The sequence below is a fragment of the Bombina bombina genome, chromosome 6 (genome assembly GCF_027579735.1).
Source record: "Bombina bombina isolate aBomBom1 chromosome 6, aBomBom1.pri, whole genome shotgun sequence".
NCBI classification, from domain to species: domain Eukaryota; kingdom Metazoa; phylum Chordata; class Amphibia; order Anura; family Bombinatoridae; genus Bombina; species Bombina bombina.
The window spans coordinates 1,087,377,652-1,087,399,672 of record NC_069504.1 but is presented as its reverse complement, the minus strand read 5'-3'; the positions used below and the strand labels follow the sequence as shown (position 1 = coordinate 1,087,399,672).

At 36.5% G+C, this 22,021-nt stretch overlaps 1 protein-coding gene across 1 annotated transcript in view; it reads right to left on the bottom strand.

Moving 5' to 3' along the window:
- The window catches only part of TMEM178B (transmembrane protein 178B), a 734,113-nt gene that overhangs the window by 392,314 nt on the left and 319,778 nt on the right, over nucleotides 1-22,021 (bottom strand). The window contains exon 2 of the mRNA XM_053718998.1: nucleotides 14,873-14,986. Within this exon, the coding sequence (XP_053574973.1) occupies nucleotides 14,873-14,986 (114 nt within the window). The remainder of the gene's footprint in view (nucleotides 1-14,872; nucleotides 14,987-22,021) is intronic.

Here is a 22,021-nt window from a genome sequence, read left to right as displayed (position 1 = left end):
TCACTTTCTCCAAGACTCGTAATACCGGCGTTAGGAAAATCCCATTTAAAAGATAGGATACGCAATTGACGTAAGGGGATTTGCAGTATGCTCGAGTCGCGGAGAAAAAGTGAGCGGTACACCTGTACCTGCCAGACTCGTAATACCAGTGGGCGTTAAAAAGCAGCGTTGGGTCCCAACGCTGCTTTTTAAGGCTAACGCAAGACTCGTAATCTAGGCGAAAGTTTGTTAAATCACTATTTACATTTGCTGTGAACTTAAAGGGACAGTCAACAGCAGAATTTTTGTTGTTTTAAAAGATAGACAATCCCTTAATTACCCATTCCCCAGTTTTGCATAACCAACACAGTTATAATAATACACTTTTTACCTCTGTAATTACCTTGTATTTAAGCCTCTGCAAACTGCCCCCTTATTTCAGTTCTTTTGACAGACTTGTATTTTAGCCAATCAGTGCTCACTCCACGTGCATGAGATGTTATCTATATGAAACACATGAACTAACGCCCACTAGTGGTGAAAAACTGTCAAAATGCATTTAGATTAGAGACGGCCTTCATGGTCTAAGAAATTAGCATACGAACCTCCTAGGTTTAGCTTTTAACTAAGAATACCAAGAGAACAAAGCAAAATTGGTGATAAAAGTAAATTGGAAAGCTGTTTAAAATGACATGCCCTATTTGAATCATGAAAGTTTTTTTTAGAATTGACTGTCCCTTTAAAACAAAATGGCGACTATGAGTTTCTATGCAAAGGAGTTATAATATCTTCTTTTACTGGATTTTAACATTATTTAAACTGTAAATAATGAACCTTCAGCCTTGCACAATTTTGTCTAAGAGGCCCTTAAATGAGATTGTGCCTTTGTGACCAGGTTTTTATAGGGGACGCTTATCCATACACGCTAAGTCTAAACTCATTCACATGAATGCCTTTCAAAGTGCCCGCATCTATATTACTGAACTTGTAAAGTGGAACAAGCATTTGTGACTGTGGGTTCCATATTGTAGAGCGCAAGCACCTTGAAAGGCACTCTTGTGAACGAGTTTAGGAATAGCATGCATAAATTAACATCCCCGGCTCCAAGGGTCTCTTAGGAAGGTACAATGTTACAAGGCAGCAGATTCACAATTTACAGTTTAAAGAATGTTAAAATTGTAAAAAAAAAATTGCTGCCCCACCGGTCTCCAGTAAATAGAAAATTTGGGTTAGTGGATGTGATTTACTTTTGAAAGCAGTCAATACCTGAATGAAATGATTTTGCAAACTTATTATAATTACCCCAGTCACTTTATTTGGTCATCGGATGTTGAAAGCCCCATATTAATTACATTTCATTTACTTTTACTTTTTTAATCAGATAAGTCACCTATACGATGTATAGACAATATCAATCACATTCCACCCAACCACAAGTTATCAACAACAACAAAAATGGACACATACAGGCCCATTTATCAAGCTCCGTACGGAGCTTGAAGGGCCGTGTTTCTGGCGAGTCTTCAGACTCGCCAGAAACACAACTTATGAAGCAGCGGTCTAAAGACCGCTGCTCCATAACCCTGTCCACCTGCTCTGAGCAGGCGTACAGGAATCGCCGGAAATCAATCCGATCGAATACGATCGGGTTGATTGACAGCTCCCTGCTGGCGGCCGATTGGCCGCGAGTCAGCAGGGGGCGGCGTTGCACCAGCAGCTCTTGTGAGCTGCTGGTGCAATGTTAAATGCGGAGAGCGTATTGCTCTCCGCATTTAGCGAGGTCTTGCGGACCTGATCCGCAGTGTCGGATCAGGTCCGCAAGCCCTTTGATAAATGGGCCTGAATGAATTCAACAACCAAAAGCACTTGAAAAATATTCAACATCCGAAGATTAACCAATAACACGCATCAGTTAAAGGAATTTCCACTAATCAGGGCCAAAAAAAAGATTGTGCTGCCTACGTCAAAAATGGCAATGGCCCTTTTTGATGATGACTAAATCACCCCAAATGAAAAACATATCAGAACGAGGACACTGTGAGGGGAGGAATGAACGCTGGACCAGCTAAATGAGCGTAAAGGGTATGGTTAGTGGGCGAGAGAGGCAAGTTAGCCTGGAGAGCAGTTGGTTTCAAGTCGACAGCCATTATCTGTTGTTAACAGTGCTGTAAGATTGGGATCGATTTGATAAACAAAACAAAAAAATATCTGCCTTTCCTTTTTCTTTTTTTTTTTTTTAATTAGCTTTATTTATAAATTTAAAAATATTTGGTACAATACTCAGAGTCATTTGGAAATAAATACAAGCCAATTTTGTTTTTAAAGTAAAATAGAAAGAAAGCTAAAAATCAAATATATATCTAGAACAGTCATAACAACAGATGGGAAAATATTCAACCTAAAACATGAAAATATTTGTATTTTTCTGACTATTTTTTAAGAGCTTTATCCCATACATCTAACTAATTTCTGCATACCTTTCTATTTGATTATTGTTATGTAATAATATTCTTCTAAGTTTAGAAATTCAGATACTTTCCTGATCCACATTGACAAGTGTGGGCTTCTCTGCTGTTTTGCAACTAAGAATTTTATACTGTTTGTCATTATGTAAAACAATTTAAGGTATATTTTATATTTTATTATTGGGGGATTATTTAACAGCCAAAGTAATGGGGTGTATTGTGTCTCTAGTATGTTTTCTATATTTGCAATGACTTTCCTTAAGAAGTCATGAATAGATGAGCACCACCACCACATATGGGTCATGCCTCTACCGACATGACCACATCGCCAGCAAGTATTTTTTTTTTACTTTGGAAAATGCGATGTAATCTTTGTAGGGTAAGAAACCATCAGTGTAATACCTTTATATTCATTTCTAACATAGCGGAAGATATAGATTTTAGTATGGATTGAAAGATCACTATTCCTATTTGTGGTAGGATAAGGGTTCCTAAACATCTTTCCCAATCTTCCAGATATGGTGGGGTATATCCAGGAGGAGTGCAGATTAGTACCTCATATATTGTCAAAAGTGTGTGGCTCATTGGTAGGGTTCTTGTACAGCGATTTTCAAAATCAGTCAATGGTTCAGTTATAGACCCATCTGTAAGTAAACCATTTTTTAAAACAATTATATCCCTGGTCTATGAGGTCTGTTTGTGGTTTAATTTGTTCTTTGTCTATTAGTAAATATACTGGTATAGCATAAGCCAGTTTAGGTAGAATGTGATGTCCTTAATTGAATTCCCCATTTTCTACTACGAAGGTAAGTGGTGAGGGTCTAGAAGATATAACAGAAAAATGCAAAAAAATGTTTTACCAATTTTAAATGTTTCTCTGAATAATGGGTTTACTATGGCTACCTCTTTCTCTAGTTTTTTGAAAGTCCATCAAAGTCTACTGATATGTGGTGTCTGGAGTATGTCATGTTCTAAGATGACCCAGTGTCATCTTGTGTATATTCCAATCTATGATACGTTGGAGGAATATTGCATATCTGTTATATTGAAAATTGGGCATTGCCAGTCCCTTTTGTATTTCGGGGGTCATCAGAATAGTTTTATTGATTCTGGGATGTTTTTTGTTCCAGGCAAAGTCGCCAAAGGCTCTTTGATCTGCCATTCCAGTTTTAACAATATCAAGCAAGAATTCTAGACAGATTAGAATAAACCCCAAAGTAGTTTTCCTAATATTTTTCATCAAATCTAAGCTATCAGTTGCTTTTACCCAGACCACTAAATCATACAGCTAACAATTTTATCTTTGTATTGTGCATTCACCTGTTCCTTCTGAATCTACCTTGTCCATAAAAAAAGGGAAAAATGTATTTGTCTGTTAAAGGGATAGTCTAGTCAAAATTAAACTTTCATGATTCAGATAGAGCATGCAATTTTAAGCAACTTTCTAATTTACTCCTATTATCAATTTTTCTTTGTTCTCTTGGTATCTTTATTTTCATGTAAGCTTAGGAGCCGGCCCATTTTTAGTTCAGCACCTGGATAGCGCTTGCTGATTGCTGGCTACATTTAGACACGAATCAGAAAGTTCTACCCAGGTGAAGAACCAAAAATGGACCTGCTTCTAAAATAAAGATACAAAAAGAACGAAGACAAATTGATAATAGGAGTAAATTAGAAAGTTGCTTAAAATTGCATGCTTTATCTGAATCGTAAGAGTTTAATTTTAACTAGACTATTCCTTTAAAAAAAAAATAATAATTCTGGTGTCAGTCATGCTTACAAAAGAGCATCCAAACATATTTACACCCACAATAAACACATTTTATGGATAAAAATAATCTCTATATGTTATGTATACATCAACCTTTTTTTCCCAGTAAGGTTTCTAATCAACTTAAAACAACAAATAACCCCATCTTTCCAGGACCATACTCCTACATCAGCCCCTTATTTTTTAAACAGAATAAAATCCTTGTGTTGCTTTCTTCAAAAAAGAAATACTCCAAAATAATCTTCATTCTGTATCTATAACATCTAAACTAAATAGCTGTACCCTCGTCAGATACCTACGTGCAGTATATTTTCAACTCATTACTAAGCCACATGTACTGTCTGGAATTCTTGTCGGAAAACACCTATGCACATTCATCCGAGCAATCCTTTTGTCTGTTACTTAAATATGTATCATTCATATCCTTCCATTCCTCACCACACTGTTTCCTGTCAGTCCGTCAACCTGTTCTTTTTCTTTTTCAAGATTTTTACAAAATTATTATTTTCACACCATAGTTCCTCATTTTCTTTTCCAATTACGCCTGTAACCATATCTCCCTACATTTAGCCACGAATCGGCAAGCGCTACCCAGGGTGCTGAACCAAAAGTGGGCTGGCTCCTAAGCTTACATTCCTGCTTTTCAAATAAGTATACCAAGAGAACGAAAAAAACTGATAGAAGGAGCAAATTAGTTGCTTTAAATTGCATGCTCTGAGTCATAATATTTTTTTTTTGTTTTATATCCCTTTAAAATAGTGATTCTATTATACAGTACTATGCATGTTCCCATACTCTGTATAGTGCTTCAGAAGGGACATTAAACTTAGTACAACTACAATAGCGCGGACACTACTAGCCATGCTATTGATTCTCCTCCTGTGGCTGCAGAGACAGTTGGTCAATGTCTTCCTCTTCATACTGAGCGCTGACATATTTTACCCCCTGAGACAGAAGTGGAGCGCTATCACAGATGAGAGCTGTAACGTGCACGTTGGCAAACAATATAGAGCTTTACATTACTGCAGTCTTTTTACGCAGTCTAAAAGATACATAGCAGAAATAATCGAGTGCAATAAAGCCACGGCAAAAATATACAGATACTGCTTTGTATTGTGCATGCAAAACAAATTGTCAAAAAGACAACGTCACTGATCAGTCAATGTGCACTGTTTCAGTAAAGGGACAGTCTACTTGAAAATCGTTATTGTTTAAAAAGATAGATAATCCCTTTATTACCCATTACCCAGTTTTGCATAACCAACACCGTTATATTAATACACTTTGTACCTCTGTAATTTTAAAATCGCATGCCCTATCTGAATCATACAAGTTTAATTTTGGCTTGACTGTCCCTTTAAGCTCTTAGATGGCAGCGCCCAGTCTGAAGATGCAGAGCTTTATTTACTGCCACTTGTAAATGGTTAAAGTAAGAAAATATCTTTAAAGAGTTGTACAGGAGGAAAACAACAGCAGGGCGATTAGTAGCCATTCTATTGTAGTTGAACCTAGTTTAATGTTTGGCACTTTAGTGCCAAAAATATTTCTATTTCTAGGAAACTGTTTCCAGCCATAACTTATGATTGGTTACTTTCTCTCTCACAATGATCCTTGCCTGAATGTAGAACAACAACAGACAAATACAATGATAAAACACCAGATTTCAGAGACATCAGAGGTATGTGTGCACACTGCACAGTATAACTGATTTTATATTTGCCACATATTTCAATGTATTAGAGTAGGACTCACCTATAGACTTTGCCTTGATGCTAGCAGGGGAGCTTACATGCTTTGGCCAATATATGGTGCTATAAAACCCTCTATTCATAGAGCTTTGGTTTCTCTATAAAATGTGGTCAAATTTTATCCTTGCAACAATGGTTGCAACTGTAATCAATTGCCTTCTGTCTCTGTCTCTGATGTACAAAATCCTATCTCTCAAACAAATCATCCTTTTCGCTTTCTGCAATATGTATTTTAGGCACAACGGTCTGTACCCTACTATCCTATCAATCACTCAGCTTACCCTGTTAACAGTCATTTTAGCACCAACCTTAAAATCTATGTTAGCACCAACCTTAAAATCTGTGTTAGCACCAACCTTAAAATCAATGCTAGCACTAACCTTAAAATCTGTGTTAGCACCAAGCTTAAAATCTGTGTTAGCACCAAGCTTAAAATCTGTGTTAACACCAAGCTTAAAATCAATGCTAGCACTAACCTTAAAATCTGTGTTAGCACCAAGTTTAAAATCTGTGTTAGCACCAAGCTTAAAATCTGTGTTAGCACCAAGCTTAAAATCAATGCTAGCACTAACCTTAAAATCTGTGTTAGCACCAAGTTTAAAATCTGTGTTAGCACCAAGCTTAAAATCTGTGTTAGCACCAAGCTTAAAATCTGTGTTAGCACCAAGCTTAAAATCTGTGTTAGCACCAAGCTTAAAATCTGTGTTAGCACCAAGCTTAAAATCTGTGTTAGCACCAAGTTTAAAATCTGTGTTAGAACCAAGCTTAAAATCTGTGTTAGCACCAAGTTTAAAATCTGTGTTAGCACCAAGCTTAAAATCTGTGTTAGCACCAAGTTTAAAATCTGTGTTAGCACCAAGCTTAAAATCTGTGTTAGCACCAAGCTTAAAATCTGTGTTAGCACCAAGCTTAAAATCTGTGTTAGCACCAAGCTTAAAATCTGTGTTAGCACCAAGTTTAAAATCTGTGTTAGCACCAATCTTAAAATCTGTGTTAGCACCAAGTTTAAAATCTGTGTTAGCACCAAGCTTAAAATCTGTGTTAGCACCAAGTTTAAAATCTGTGTTAGCACCAAGTTTAAAATCTGTGTTAGCACCAAGTTTAAAATCTGTGTTAGCACCAAGCTTAAAATCTGTGTTAGCACCAAGCTTAAAATCTGTGTTAGCACCAAGCTTAAAATCTGTGTTAGCACCAAGTTTAAAATCTGTGTTAGCACCAAGCTTAAAATCTGTGTTAGAACCAAGCTTAAAATCTGTGTTAGCACCAAGTTTAAAATCTGTGTTAGCACCAAGCTTAAAATCTGTGTTAGCACCAAGTTTAAAATCTGTGTTAGCACCAAGTTTAAAATCTGTGTTAGCACCAAGCTTAAAATCAATGAGGTAGATTACGAGTTTTGCGTTACGGCTTTTAACTTTGAAAAAAATGGCAATTCCAGCGTAATGGCCAGGAACGCATATTACAAGTCGAGTCAGTATTGCTATACCGCAAGCATTTTAGCCTGTAACGCAACCTCCATTCCGCACTCAAAAAATGATGTTTTTGCGTCAGATTTTAATAGCGCCGGTATTACAAGTTGCGCGGTCCAGTTAAAATGCTTGCGTTACAGCCTATACCGACACGATCCATACCGCCATCTGAGACCAGTAGTTATTGATTTTGTGTAACAAAAATGTTTCACAAAACGCATAACTAAACAGTTACAAAGTACACTAACACCCATAAACTACTCCACCCCCTGCATTGCAAACACTACATTAAACTTATTAACCCCTAATCTGCCGCCCACCCACATCGCGACTATTAAATAAATGTATTAACCCCTAATCTGCCACCCCCGACATCACCGACACTATAATAAAGCTATTAACCCCTAATCCACCACTCTCCGACATCGCCGACACTATAATAAAGTTATTAACCCCTAAACCTCCGGCCTCCCACATCATCGCCACTAAATAAACCTATTAACCCATAAACCTCCAGCCTCCCACATCTCCACAACTAAATAAACCTATTAACCCCTAAACCGCTGGCACCCCACATCGCAAAACACTAAATTAAACTATTTACCCCTAAACCTAACACCCCCTTAACTTTAAATTAAAATTACAATATAACTATCTTTAAATAAATAAAAACTTACCTGTGAAATAAAAATAAACCTAACATTAAACTATAAATTAACCTAACCTTACTATTCTAATAAAATTACAAAAAATAATAAACACTAAATTACAAAAAATTAAAAACATTAAGCTTACAAAAAATAATAAACAAAATTATCAAAAACAAAAACAATTACACCTAATGTCTAAGCCCTATAAAAATAAAAAAGTCTCCAAAATAAAAACACCCCCTAGCCTACAATAAACTACCAATAGCCCTTAAAAGGGCCTTTTGTAGAGCATTGCCCTAAGTTAAACAGCTCTTTTAACTGTAAAAAAATACAAAGTCCCCCCAACAGTAAAACCCACCACTCAGCCAACCCCCCCCAAAATAAAAAAACCTAACTCTAAAAAAAAAAAAATAAGCTACCCATTGCCCTTAAAAGGGCATTAAGCTCTTTTTCAAATTGCCCAAACCCTAATCTGAAAATAAACCCACCCCAAAAATAAAAAAATAAATACCTAACACTAACCTCAGAATATCTACTCACAGTTCCTGAAGTCCGGACATCCATCACCATCCAGGCGGCAAGAAGTCTTCATCCAGGCGGCAACATTTTCATCCATCACGGCGGCGTCTTCTATCTTCATCCCAGTGGCGTGGATCGGCGAAGACATTGAGCGCCAAACACTAAAGCTTCAATGCAAGGTAGCGGTTTCAAAATGGTGTACCTTGCATTCCTATTGGCTGATTTGATTCTTCAAATTCAAATCAGTCAATAGGATGAGAGCTACTGAAATCCTATTGGCTGTACAAAACAGCCAATAGGATGAAAGCTACTGAAATTAGCTTAGTGTTTATTATTTTTTGTAATTTTAGACTTTTTCATTTTTCTCGTAGTGTTAGGTTTTTTTAAATTTGCAATTTAGATTTTTTAATTGGTAGCATTTTTTTATTTTATTAGAATAGTAAGGTTAGGTTAATTTATAGTTTAATGTTAGGTTTATTTTTTTCACAGGTAAGTTTTTATTTATTTAAAGATAGTTATATTGTAATTTTAATTTAAAGTTAGGGGGGTATTAGGTTTAGGGGTTAATAGTTTAATTTAGTGTTTTGCGATGGGGCGGTGATTTAGGAGTTAATATGTTTATGTAGTTGCAGAGATGTGGGAAGCCAGAGGTTTAGGGGTTAATAGGTTTATTTAGAGGCAGAAGGTGGGAGGCAAAGGTTTAGGGGTTTATAGGTTCATTATAGTGTCGGCGATGTCGGGGAGCAGCGGAATAGGGGTTAATAACTTTATTATAGTGTCGGCAATGTTGGGGAGCAGCGGAATAGGGTTGATAAATATTATAGTGTTGGTGATGTCGGGAGCGGCAGATTAAGGGTTAATAACTTTATTTAGGTGTCGGCAATGTCGGGGGTGACGGATTAGTGGTGTTTAGACTTGGGGTTTATGTTAGGGTGTTAGGTGTAAACGTAACTTTTTTTCCCTATAAACATCAATGGACTTCAGGTGTTAGTTTTTTTTCTAACAGTCTCTCCCCATTGAGGTCTATGGGGGATTGCGTGCACGAGCCCTTGGATTTTGTGCAGTATCGAGCTTAACACCACCATATCGCACGCACAAGGGGGCTTTTCAGTAACTCGTAATGACAGCGCTATGGAGAGTAAAATAACACAACTTTTTTGGCGTTAGTTTCGCATCCTGTTTAGCGCAAAACTCGTAATCTAAGTGAATGTTAGCACCAACCTTAAAATCAATGTTAGCACCAACCTTAAAAGCAATGGTACCAAATAGACATAAGTAATATATTTACTGTATTACCAATGGTTCTGCACATACATCAACAAAATCCTCTCCAAATGATATCCCTAAACAAGGCAGCTCATCGTTTCTTGGAACCTCACCCTTCTTCTAACTCATTACTAACAGTCTGTGCCTTACATACATCTTTCTCAATCTTCTCTATCTAACGCCCCATCAATCTTATCTTAGAATTCACTTTTCAAACTTGCATCCCTATGTCTCCTCAATAAAACTCAATATAAAACTGACAAAGTTCATTTAAAACTCTATCTCTCATGTACTTCACAGCTATTTTTATCTAATACACTAACCATTTCACTTGTCCAATCAAATGTTTTATTTAAAGAAAAACTTTTTACACATTTTATCCTTCCCAATGTTCTCAATTCTGTCTTGAAAAAGAATATTTTTAGCTGACAGTCATGCATTTTCTAATAGCATTTTTGCTTCTTTTGCATAATTCACCATTCCCATCATAAATTTAAAATGCATAGTATTTTTTTTCTTTTCATATATCATACATCATTCTATTGACATGCTCATGTTCTAACAAACTTGTATTCAGCTACCAACTTCCTCCATATCCAACATTATACTTATTTTACACTCACAAAATTAACATCTTCCACATACGTATATATAATTGGAAAAAAAACAAAACTCAATAAAATATTTTTTAAACCAATGGCACTAAATCATTAAGCATTATCTATTAGAGATGTACATTCAGGCGGTTTCGGACAAATGCAAATTTGTCCAAATTTGCGGATTTGTCGAGTCCTTTGATATTTTAACAGCTGAATACATTATTGGATGTAATGGATTAAAAACAGATGATTGCTTTACCAAATTGATTTGTTCATATGTTGATGCTTAGGACCAAAAAAGGTGCAGGAATGGGGGAAATTAGTTATATTGTTTAGTTATTTGTAATGATGTAGATGGGTCTTACCATTCATTTATCCATGGCTTCTGTCTAATCCTGCCATAGTATTAATAACTGATGTTAGGACTTAGGAGCAGCCGGTCAGGCACTATATGCTGGATTTTAGTCACACAGGAGTTGTATGTTCTTTTAACATTGAAAAATAGGTTCTAATAATTGTTCGAATCCTATAATGTAATATTTTTGTTAATATTAATTGTCTTTATTAGCTGTTCCCATTGGAAATAACTGTAACAAATCTGAATCCAATATTCAACCAAACCAAATGATGCATGGATGAACCAAAAGTAAAAAAAAAATCTGAAATGAATCTTTCGGACAAGCTAATTTTTCACCTGTGCACATTTCTATTATTTATAGTGCCACAGACTTTTGTGGAGCTATACATATAATTGATGATAACAATAATAATAATAAAGTAATGCCTTCTTTAGAATTCTCCAAATCCCCTTCTGTATTAGTACAGCTGAAATATTTTACAAGGTTCCCTTCCTGGTACAAAGGACAGTTTTTTCCTGGTCTGAGCTGATGAAGAGGTGGAACCTCAGCTGTGCGTGTTTACTTTCAACTTGTAATACGCGTGCAAGTTAGCGGGGTTGCAATATTTCAATATCACGCACTCACTAACGTTAATGCATCATAGAAGAAATAATAAATCATCAAAATCTTCTCTGGAAGAAAATGCAAAGTTCTTTCAACATGAAATTAAAAAAAAAACAAGACCCACCTGACAGTCCTCTGTTAATTATACAACCATTTCATAGGTCCAAGGGCGAAGTCAAGTTTAACCTGGTTCAACTAAAACTATTTTTCAAATAGCTTTCTTTCAAAACAGCAGATAATAACAAAGGATTAAAGACACGTATATTTCAAATATACTTCTGTTCAGTTTATATCTTTTTTTATTCCACTCAGCCTTTGACAACCCCTGAACACTTCTCATTACCATCACCAGAAAGTCTTTTTATTTTTCTGTCTTTATATCATCCTCCTCCTTAGTCAGGATCTTCTATGTTTTTTCTTTTTAGTAGTAGACTTTATCTCATGAGTGTCCATTTCCTCCTCAGAGATGGATCCAATTCATACACCCCCTTTACCCAGCATGTTGTCAGGAACTGGATCATGCAAGATGGTATCAAATGGACTTAGAACTAAAAGTCATAACCCTTGATAATTCTTAATCTCTGGAACCAATTCACTAGCAGAAATAACAACCGATTCCAGAACTTGCTCTGTGACCATTGTTGGAACCACAAGTGCACATGATGAAGTCTGTTTTAAAATAAACTTTACAAGCAAACATCTGAGCCACTATAAACTCATTTGCATATCCTTACCCAGAATCCCCTGATTAAGTGTAAATGCTGCTAAGATTTTTTTGTGGAAAAGTCAGCTTTGCCTGATTGTTCAGAGGAGCTACACAACTGATTATTTTACATATTTCTCTTTTTTAGCCACCATAAATTATACTGACATTAGTCTGGATACTTTATCAGCTTTTCTCCAGCAATCAGAAAGCTATCAAGTGCTGATGAGTTTTAAAAAGAGTCAAAGATTAGGAGTGTCATTTGCATATCCTTACCTAGAATCCTCTGCTCTGTGGCAAAAAGTCACCTAGTTTGCTTGGATGAGGAGATGTGCTTCATAAGAAATGTATTGGTTTTTTCCTGGTTTTGTTTTTTTTTGTAAAAAGTCTTTTGCCCCTGAAATCTCTGTCTCTATATGTTGCTAAATCCTTTACCACCGAAATCAAAAGTCGACACAATGCATAGAACATAACCTAATAAATGTAATATTTGGGAGATAGATATCCACTTCAGAGGGAATAACATAACACACAGTAACACAATAACACCAGTGACAGGTCTGTTATGGATAGACAAATGTCTATTATGCATTTTCATATCGTTCAATGCATTATCATACACCTTGAATAAGTGCTTCACAGGAATTTTTTTAGAGTCAATTTTAAGGAAAACCTTTCACTACACATTAAAGACAGGAAGGGAGTCTTCTCATAATATTTTGGTTCTAATCAAGAGAAAATTGTACATTTTATTGCCTTTTGACCATGGACTTTAAAAAGATTTTTCCATATATGTATTGAGAGTTCATATAAGGGCCGATTTAACATTGTGCTGGCGGACATGATCCACTTTAGGGGATCATGTCGCCGCACACCGATAAATGACAACAGCATACGTTGTCGGCATTTATCATTGCACAAGCATTTCTCGTGAAATGCTTGTGCAATGCCGCCCAATACAGATTTGCGGCAAAACGGCCGATAGCAGGGGGTGTCAATCAACCCAATCATATCCAATCAGCCTGATTGCTGTCCGCCACCTCAGAAGTGGCGGACGAGTTAAGGAGCAGCGGTGTTATTACAACCACTGCTTCTTAACTTCCGCTTCAGGCGAACCTGAAGTGGAGTGGGTCAGAAGCAGCATCCGCTGCTTTATAAATCGACCCCATACTCCTTAACTTGTCCACCACGTCTGAGGCAGCGGACAGCAACCAGCCCTATCGGATTGACACCCCTTGCAAGCGTCCGATTGGCTGCGAATGTGCAGGGGGCGGCATTGCACAAACTTTTCACGAGAAATGCATGTGCAATGATAAATGCCGACAGCATATACTGTCGGCATTTATCGATGTGCGGTGGACATAATTCGCTACAGCGGATCATGTTTGCTTGCACTATAATAAATCGGATCATGTTTGCTTGCACTATAATAAATCGGATCATGTTTGCTTGCACTATAATAAATCGGTCCCATGGAATCCACAACACAGGCTGTATATTATGATAGCATAGATCTGCAGAAAGGTGCATTAATTATTTCTCGGTAGTAAAAGTGTGGTATAAATATCTAGCATAGCAAGTAGTGTAGAGGCGTGAGAGAGACACTGTTTAAGACCTCCGCTGCTGCCATGTCTTCTGGAGCAGAAAAATATGTTACTATCCCACAGATATGTTACAATACCATGAATGAAGCCTGTTTTAATTCCATAAAATTTAAGAATACTAAGCATTCTATGTTTAAATCAGGTAACACTGGTCAGCAACAGGCACACAATTACAGTTGCATTCAGAAATAGTGTACGTAAAGTGCAGAAAGCACTCTTCATTATCAGATCTATAAGAATATTTTAATAAAAACTAGAATGTATTTGAGTCCAATTAGTAATGCAAAATACAAGATGAATGCTCTGTTTCCAATTTGATATATCCTTTTTTACCAGAAAAATAAAATAGTCCCTTGCAATTATGTTGCAAAATAACCAGTAAATCTAGCCCAGCTGGGCCTGTCTTCCCCATAAACTCACAACTGACTTGTGGCTTTTGCTGGGAGCCCAACATATGTTTTTGAATATTCCAATGGCTCAGTATGAGCTAATACATTTTGGTGATAAAAAAAACTTGCTGATATAAAAGCATGGTGAGTAAAAAATAAATTCTTATAGTTCATTTAGTTTCCATTATTTACTTTTGGTGGGAACACAAGTCAACATTCCAGGCCAGCCATTTAAGACAACTTCTATATTGTCATGGACCAGGTCCTATACGTATCTTGAAACTCTTTGCACAGGATGTTCTCGTGGAATATTACTCACGACATAATTTATTTTATTGATTTATTGATTCATTACTAAATGCACAGATCATTCATTGAAACTTCAAATACTGCTCACCTTGAGATAAATAAATACAGAATCCTTGTGAGATGGACTCTGTGCAGACAAGCAATAGACATCTTCTTAGGTTCTAATTTATTACGTACCTTTGTGTTAACTTTTATAACTCCTTCCCTACTATTAATGTCAGTAATGCATCGCATGGTAAGTCGCAGCAAAAACCACTGCGAGAAAGTGTTAAACTCTTGTTTGCCAGAGCAGGTTGTAATGCATTGTGTTTTGCGAAAAGTAGCAGCCCACTATAGCAATCAAGGGGTTAACAATCACCTCTTACAAAGAATGTATTTCTTTACAATAGAAAAAATGGCGTCTATCATTCAATGCTAAGGAAATAATAATGCAGTTACTTACGGAGAGCGTGCCACTCGTCCTGACGGATGGTCTTGGTAATATTGTACGTGAGGTTTTTCGGAATGGTCGCTGAAGAATAATGATATTTGATAAGTGAACACCTTTCAATTTCCCCTGCAGAAAGGAAAAGAGACAACTGTCAGTCCAAGATGATCTATCATATAGGTGCAATAATATACAATATTATTATTTAGCTATCATTTCTGTTCTATGATAAAGTCAAAAGGAATTTAATGTAATTCCCTATAAAATGTTTTAATATGAATTATAACACGTACATTTATTTTTTATGTCGCCTGCTTTTACTGTAATTTAATAAAAATATTTTTTTCTCCTCTGCTTTCATAAACTCTTCAGTACATCTTTCAGGATTCAAATGTTTGACCCTACAACAATCTACGCAGTGATTGCTTGATCTGAGAAATAGCTCAATTTTATCTGCCCTATTTGGCCACAGCTGAAGAGATAAGAGAAATAAAGCTAAGAGACTTTACAAGGGTGTGCCCCTGGACTGCAAAGTAACATTTTAAAACATATTTTGCAATGTAGTAAATCATTGCTGATATATAATAAATATAGGGAAACATACTTTAATATCCTTTAGGTATGTTTTAGAATCATATGTAAAATTTGAATAAATATGACATCACCAATGACATCACATAATAAATAAAAGTAAACATATATTGATTATTTTAGTGTATTTTGAACATGGAATATATATTATTCCATCAGTAGCTTTTCCTGTGTTTTCTATCTACAGCCAGTAGATTATTATTGATTATCTGTTTACAGAAGCTGCAGGGTATTTTAATGCTGAACATGACTTGATCACCTGTTAAACACCCATTCAATATTAAAGAGCAGTGCATCATATATGTGTGGTGACAACAGGGTTGTAAATAAAGCTAGCGCTGATGCAATACAATCCAATAAAATAAATATCAAACTTCTGTTCTTGGTGCCATTGGGGATAAAACGAGTGAGATTGTGTTAGAACAGAAAAAGCAATGTCAGACTACAACATTCTCACAGAATTGGAGATAAAATAATAATCCACAGAGATAATGAGGTGAAAACAAAATGAAAATGTGATCTTTAAAGAGATGTTGTGAAAGAGAGAGGAAAAGGAACATGCACTGAAAAGCACAGCCCTAGTTTAGGCTCCAGCAGAGAGATGGTGGTAGAGAGAAATACAAGAATACGATATCTATGTAGAGAAAGACAGTGGATGAAGCTTCCTAATGTGGCATTAGTTTCAGAGGGGTGAGTAAGCAAGGCAGATAAGTAATAAGACAGGTAGGGATGGGCGAATGTGTAAATTTTCAAATTTCGAATGTAGAACGAATGTTATTACCGAAATTCGAATTCTAAATCCGAATGTCGATAAGAACGAATATTCTTAAAAATTCGAAAATCGAATGTTATTTACACTTTTCAAATGTCACTTTCGAATTCGAATGTTTATAATTATATCGAATGTCCATATTCGAAATTTCGAATTTAACATTCTATTTAACAAATACTATTCAGAAGTTCAATAGTTCATGTGGTAGGGCGGGAATCTAGTAAATTGATACATAATAGATACAAATATATCATTTCGAATGTTTCCATATAGAATATTGCATAATTCGAATATTACATTTAAAGAAAGCATTAGAAATACTATTACAAACATATAAATTCAAATTTTTCGAATTTGAATATAAATTAGAATTTTTCGAATTCGAATATAAATTAGAATTTTTCGAATTCGAATATTGCATAATTCGAATATTACATTTAAAGAAAAAGCATTAGAAATACTATTACATTCTAAATTCGAATTTTTCGAAAATAATATTTTCGAATGTAATCGTAAAATTCGAAACCGAACATTTGAAAATCGAATGTTAGAATGTTATGTAAACATTCAAAATTCGATTTGAACGAACGAATGTGTTAATATTCGTGCCGTTTTTCGAATGTTGCGAAACATTCGCCCATCCCTAAAGACAGGGCACTGAATAAGGAGATATGTCCACAGCAGCTACAAGTAGGATTGTAGAAGAGTTTGGTAGGACCTAGGGTGGTCTCCTCTATCATCTTCTCCTGGACAGCTGTGAGTTACAGATGCAAATCATATTTGTGGTTGACTGACGTGGTCTAAATTTAGTCTTTGTTTGTAGAGAAATGATAGCTGCAACATCACAATTTAAAACTGTGCCATTTAAAGAGATTTGTGTGGAGTTATAATGTATAAATTCAGTTTTAGAATAGTATTAGTTAGTTTGGATTCAGACAGTAATGAGTTAAGCCTTCTTGAAGGACATTAATATAAACAGATATATAGAACAGCTGCTGATGCCAATCAAAACAATACTGAAAAATGCACTTTATATCAAACTTAGCAAAACTAAAGTTAACTTTATATAATGTCATGCTATAATACTAAGCATGCGTACAATTAAAGGGAAGTCTACTACATTTTTATTGTTTTATAAGATAGATAATCCCTTTATTACTCATTCCCCAGTTTTGCATAACCAACACAGTTATATTAATATTGATTACCTTGTATCTAAGCCTCTGCAGACTTCCCCCTTATCGCTGTTCTTTTGACAGACTGTCATTTTAGCCAATCAGCGCTGACTCATAAATATCTCCACAGGAGTGAGCACATTGTTATCTCTATGGCACACATTAAGTAGCACTGTCTAGCTAGTAAAAATGCACTGAAATGTGTAAGATATCATGTACTGGGAGATCCACATATCTATATATCTTAATGGCAGGGACGTCCACTAATTAATCTTTAAAAAATATAGGTGAAGTAAGGATCTGTGAATTGTGAACCCGCCCTCAAAACAAGTACCCTCAGCAACATCACTAGTGTCTATTAGGACCCAGAAATGCAATAGATTTGCATGATTCACATATGCACAATAAAAAGACAATGCAAAAGCACTTACTCTGAATTTCAAATTATCAGTAAATTTGTTTTCAGAGAAATTTCAAAACATTGCTTCCATTTCCCTGCCCAACATATCCTGTGACAACCATCAACCAATTATAGACAAATTGATAATAGAAGTAAATTGGAAAGTTGTTTAAAATTGCATGCTCTATCCAAATTCTTAAGTTTGACTTTAGTGTCACTTTAATCTAATCCAATATCTGCATGCTCCAAATATTTTTTAGGGAAAAACAAATTACACAGTGCCAGTGATGTATTCAAGTCTTTTACTCAAAGTCTCAAGTCTCTGCCTTCAACTGTCGAGTCTCAAGTCCTTGCAAGATACTTTCAAGTCAAGTCTGCAAGCCGACTTTAACAGAAAAAGGTAGGGGTGTGTGTGGTGGAGGGGATCAAAATTAAACTTGCATTACTCAGATAGAGCATGTAATTTTAAGGCAGTTTTAAAGGGGTACTAAACACATTTTTTTTGCTGCTGGTGCAACACCGCCCCCTGCAGATTTGCAGCCAATGGGCCGCCAGCAGGGGGGGTGTCAATCAACCCTATCATACTCGATCGGGTTGAATTGTGGCGATTCCTGTCCGCCTGCTCAGAGCAGGCAGACAGGGTTATGGAGCAGCGGTCTTTAGACCGCTGCTTCATAACTGCTGTTTCTGGCGAGTCTTCAGACTCGCCAGAAACACGGGCCCACAAGCTCCATACGGAGCTTGATAAATGGGCCTCAGAGCATGCAATTTTAAGCAACTTTCTAATTTACTCCTATTACTAATTTTCTTCATTCTCTTGCTATCTTTATTTGAAAAGCAAGAATGAAAGCTTAGGAGCAGGTCCATTTTTTGTTCAGCACCTGGAATGTGCTTGCTGATTGGTGGCTAAATATAGCCACCAATCAGCAAGTGCTATCCAGGGTGCTGAACAAAAATTGGGCCGGGTCCTTAGCTTAGATTCCTGCTTTTTCAAATATAGCAAGAGACAGAAGTAAAATCGATAATAGGAGTAAATTAGAAAGTTGCTTTAAATTGCATTCTCTATCTGAATCATGAAAGAAAAAATTGGGTTCAGTATCCCTTTAAATTCACTTCTAATTTCAAATCTGCTTTATTCTCTTGGTATCCTTTGTTGAAAAAGAATGCCCACATATCCTACACTATTGGGAGCTAGCTGCTGATTGGTGCCTGCACAGATGTGTCTCTTGTGATTGGCTAACTAGATGATAAACACAAAAATGGAGCTGAAACCCGCAGATAAACAGGATCTAAAAGACTGGAATTGACCCCATGATTGTCTGAATGACGTGCCTATGCCCACCCACTCACCCAAGCATTGTTAAAAAGCATACCTAGTTAGGTTTAACAGCAACAATGCACTAATGGGAGTTACCTGTTGATTAGTGGCTGCACATATATACATCTTGTCATTTGCTCACCTGAAATTCACCTATGTCCCTATAACAAAAAATAATTTGTTCACTATTTATTAGGGTAGCAGAGAAGTAATTGGAAAGCAGCTTAAACTTAAAATAGAATTGCAGTTAGTGCTACTGCTACAAGCCAGCAGCAGCATAGTTACTTTTTCCAAATGGGTTGAGGATTGGCCAAGAACAAAAGTGAAGCTTACATACTAATTGGCTGACGGAGAAATCAGTCAACTGACAAGGGCATTGCTGGATTGCTATTAAATAGTATAAGTATGAAGCTTTTGCCACCTCCATGAAAGCCTTTTCTGTATTTTGAATACATGAACGAATCAACAATACTTTTTTGCTGCATGCGTTTGATCCTTCATTGACTTGTTGAAGAGATTTATTTGTTGTATTTCTGACAAATGCAAAAAAGAGAAAAAAATTGTCTAAATTTGTTCATTTAACATTTAGCCAAAAACATGTCCCTTTAATTTGTTGTGACTTGCCGTCTCTGTTTACATAGCTAAGGACAACATTTAAGGATCCTACTGTTAATATCTCTATGAATTTGAAAACACAATTATAAAATTATAGTTAAAGTGTTAACATAGGTAATAAATTAAATTACATCAGACCCTAATGGGCCATTTCTGTTTTATATTAAACTATTGATTATGTTTAATGCTGCATCTGTCTTTGTACTAAATACAAGTGTACACTTAGTTATACAAACATTCTATTTGCCATGGATGAAGATTTTCCCATAAACAAAATACAAAAATGATACTATACTCTTTTCTTCATTAAGCACTTTGCATGCTCTTGTTTGTACTTTAGAATATAATTTTCTACAATTCTCCATAAATGAGCATATTAAAATCCTACTTAATGGTTCTATAAATGAGTCTCAAGACTCTCATTAGAACAACAGCTTCAAACAATTATAGATGTATTGCACATTTTGGGTGTTTGTGATAGAGTGAAGTACATGGGAATTTGACAAATAATATATCATAGGCTGCAGTCTGTGACATTTGTAAAAGGGCAAATATACAGTTCCAAAGTGGCTGAATAATTTTCAAGATTTAACCCACTTGTGTTACTATGGAGGATACTATGGGCTTCATTAATATAATGTAATGACAGCTTTGGAGCACCTTCGGTTGCAGTCTTACATGAGCGCGCCTGCAGCCGAGAGTTAAGAAGCAGCGGTGATCAGACCGATGCTTCTTAACCCATTACGCCAACTGTTATGTGGGGTATCTGTATCCCCCCGGACTTTTCAAACCAGGGAGATTGACAGCCCCTGCTTTCGTGCATTTGGCCTTGTGTAAGCAGGGGACAGCATTTCACTCTAGCAGCTTTTATTTTAACCCATTACATGTGCTGGTTATTGAAGCTCTGCCTCTTCATAGTGCGCACCACCTTCTTGGAGCATGCTTAGTAATGTTGCCAGCATTTAGGTAGCTGTAAACCTTTTTCAAGGTTGAAAAAGGCCCTATTATAGGGCCAAATAGTTGGAATTACACTATGTAGTGAATAATAATAATGATTATTTAAAGCAAATCGTATGGAGAACTGAATCTTTATTGGAAGTATGTATGTATATATATATATATTTTTTTTTTTTACACAGTTTAAACGTTAAATAGCAGATGTAAAAACAGCGCTTAGGAAAAATAATAATCAAGTCACTGCAAAAATGTACATCTCCTGTTCTTTATCATGCATGTTAAACTGAAGCGCATGATACAGATTGCCAAAACATACAACAATGTCTTTGATTTGTGAATGTGCACTATTTCTGTCACAGGGTGAGAGAATACTTAAGATCAAAGATGGCGGCACCAATGTAAAGATATTGGCCCCTATTTATGAAGGTCTGGCGGACCTGATCTGACAGTGCGGATCAGGTCCACCAGACCTCGCTGAGCTGCTGGTGCAACGCCGCCCCCTGCAGACTTGCAGCCAATGGGCCGCCAGCAGGGAGGTGTCAATCAACCCAATCGTACTCGATTGGGTTGATTTCCGGCAATGTCTGTCCGCCTGCTCAGAGCAAGCGGACAGGTTATGGAGCAGCGGTCTTTGTGACCGCTGCTTCATAACTGCTGTTTCTGGCGAGCCTGCGGGGCATCAAGCTCCATCCGGAGCTTGATAAATATGCCCCACAGAGTTCACTAACTATCAGGTAGATTACGAGTTTTGCGTTACGGCTTTAAAAGCTGAAAAAATGGCAATTCCAGCGCAATGGCCAGTAACGCATATTACGAGTCGTAAAAACACCCCCTAGCCTACAATAAACTACCAATAGCCCTTAAATGGCCTTTGTAGGGCATTGCCCTAAGTTAAACAGCTCTTTTACCTGTTAAAAAAATACAAAGTCCCCCCAACAGTAAAACCCACCACCCAACCAACCCCCAAAATAAAAAAAACTAACTCTAAAAAAACATAAGCTACCCATTGCCCCTAAAGGGGCATTTGTATGGGCATTGCCCTTAAAGGGGCATTCAGCTCTTTTAAAAAAGCCCAAAGCCCTAATCTAAAAAAAACCCACCCAAAAAAAAACTAAAAAAAAAACTAACCCCAGAATATCTACTCATGGTTTTTGAAGTCTGGACATCCATCTTCATCCAGGCGGCGATATATTGAACCATCTCGGGGGTGTCTTCTATCTTCATCCCGACAGTGTGGAGCGGAGCCATCCTGGAAGCCGAAGGCATCCTGCGTGAAGCGTCCTCTTCATACGGTCACCGCCGTACACTGAAGTCGAATGCTAGGTAGCCTTTTCAA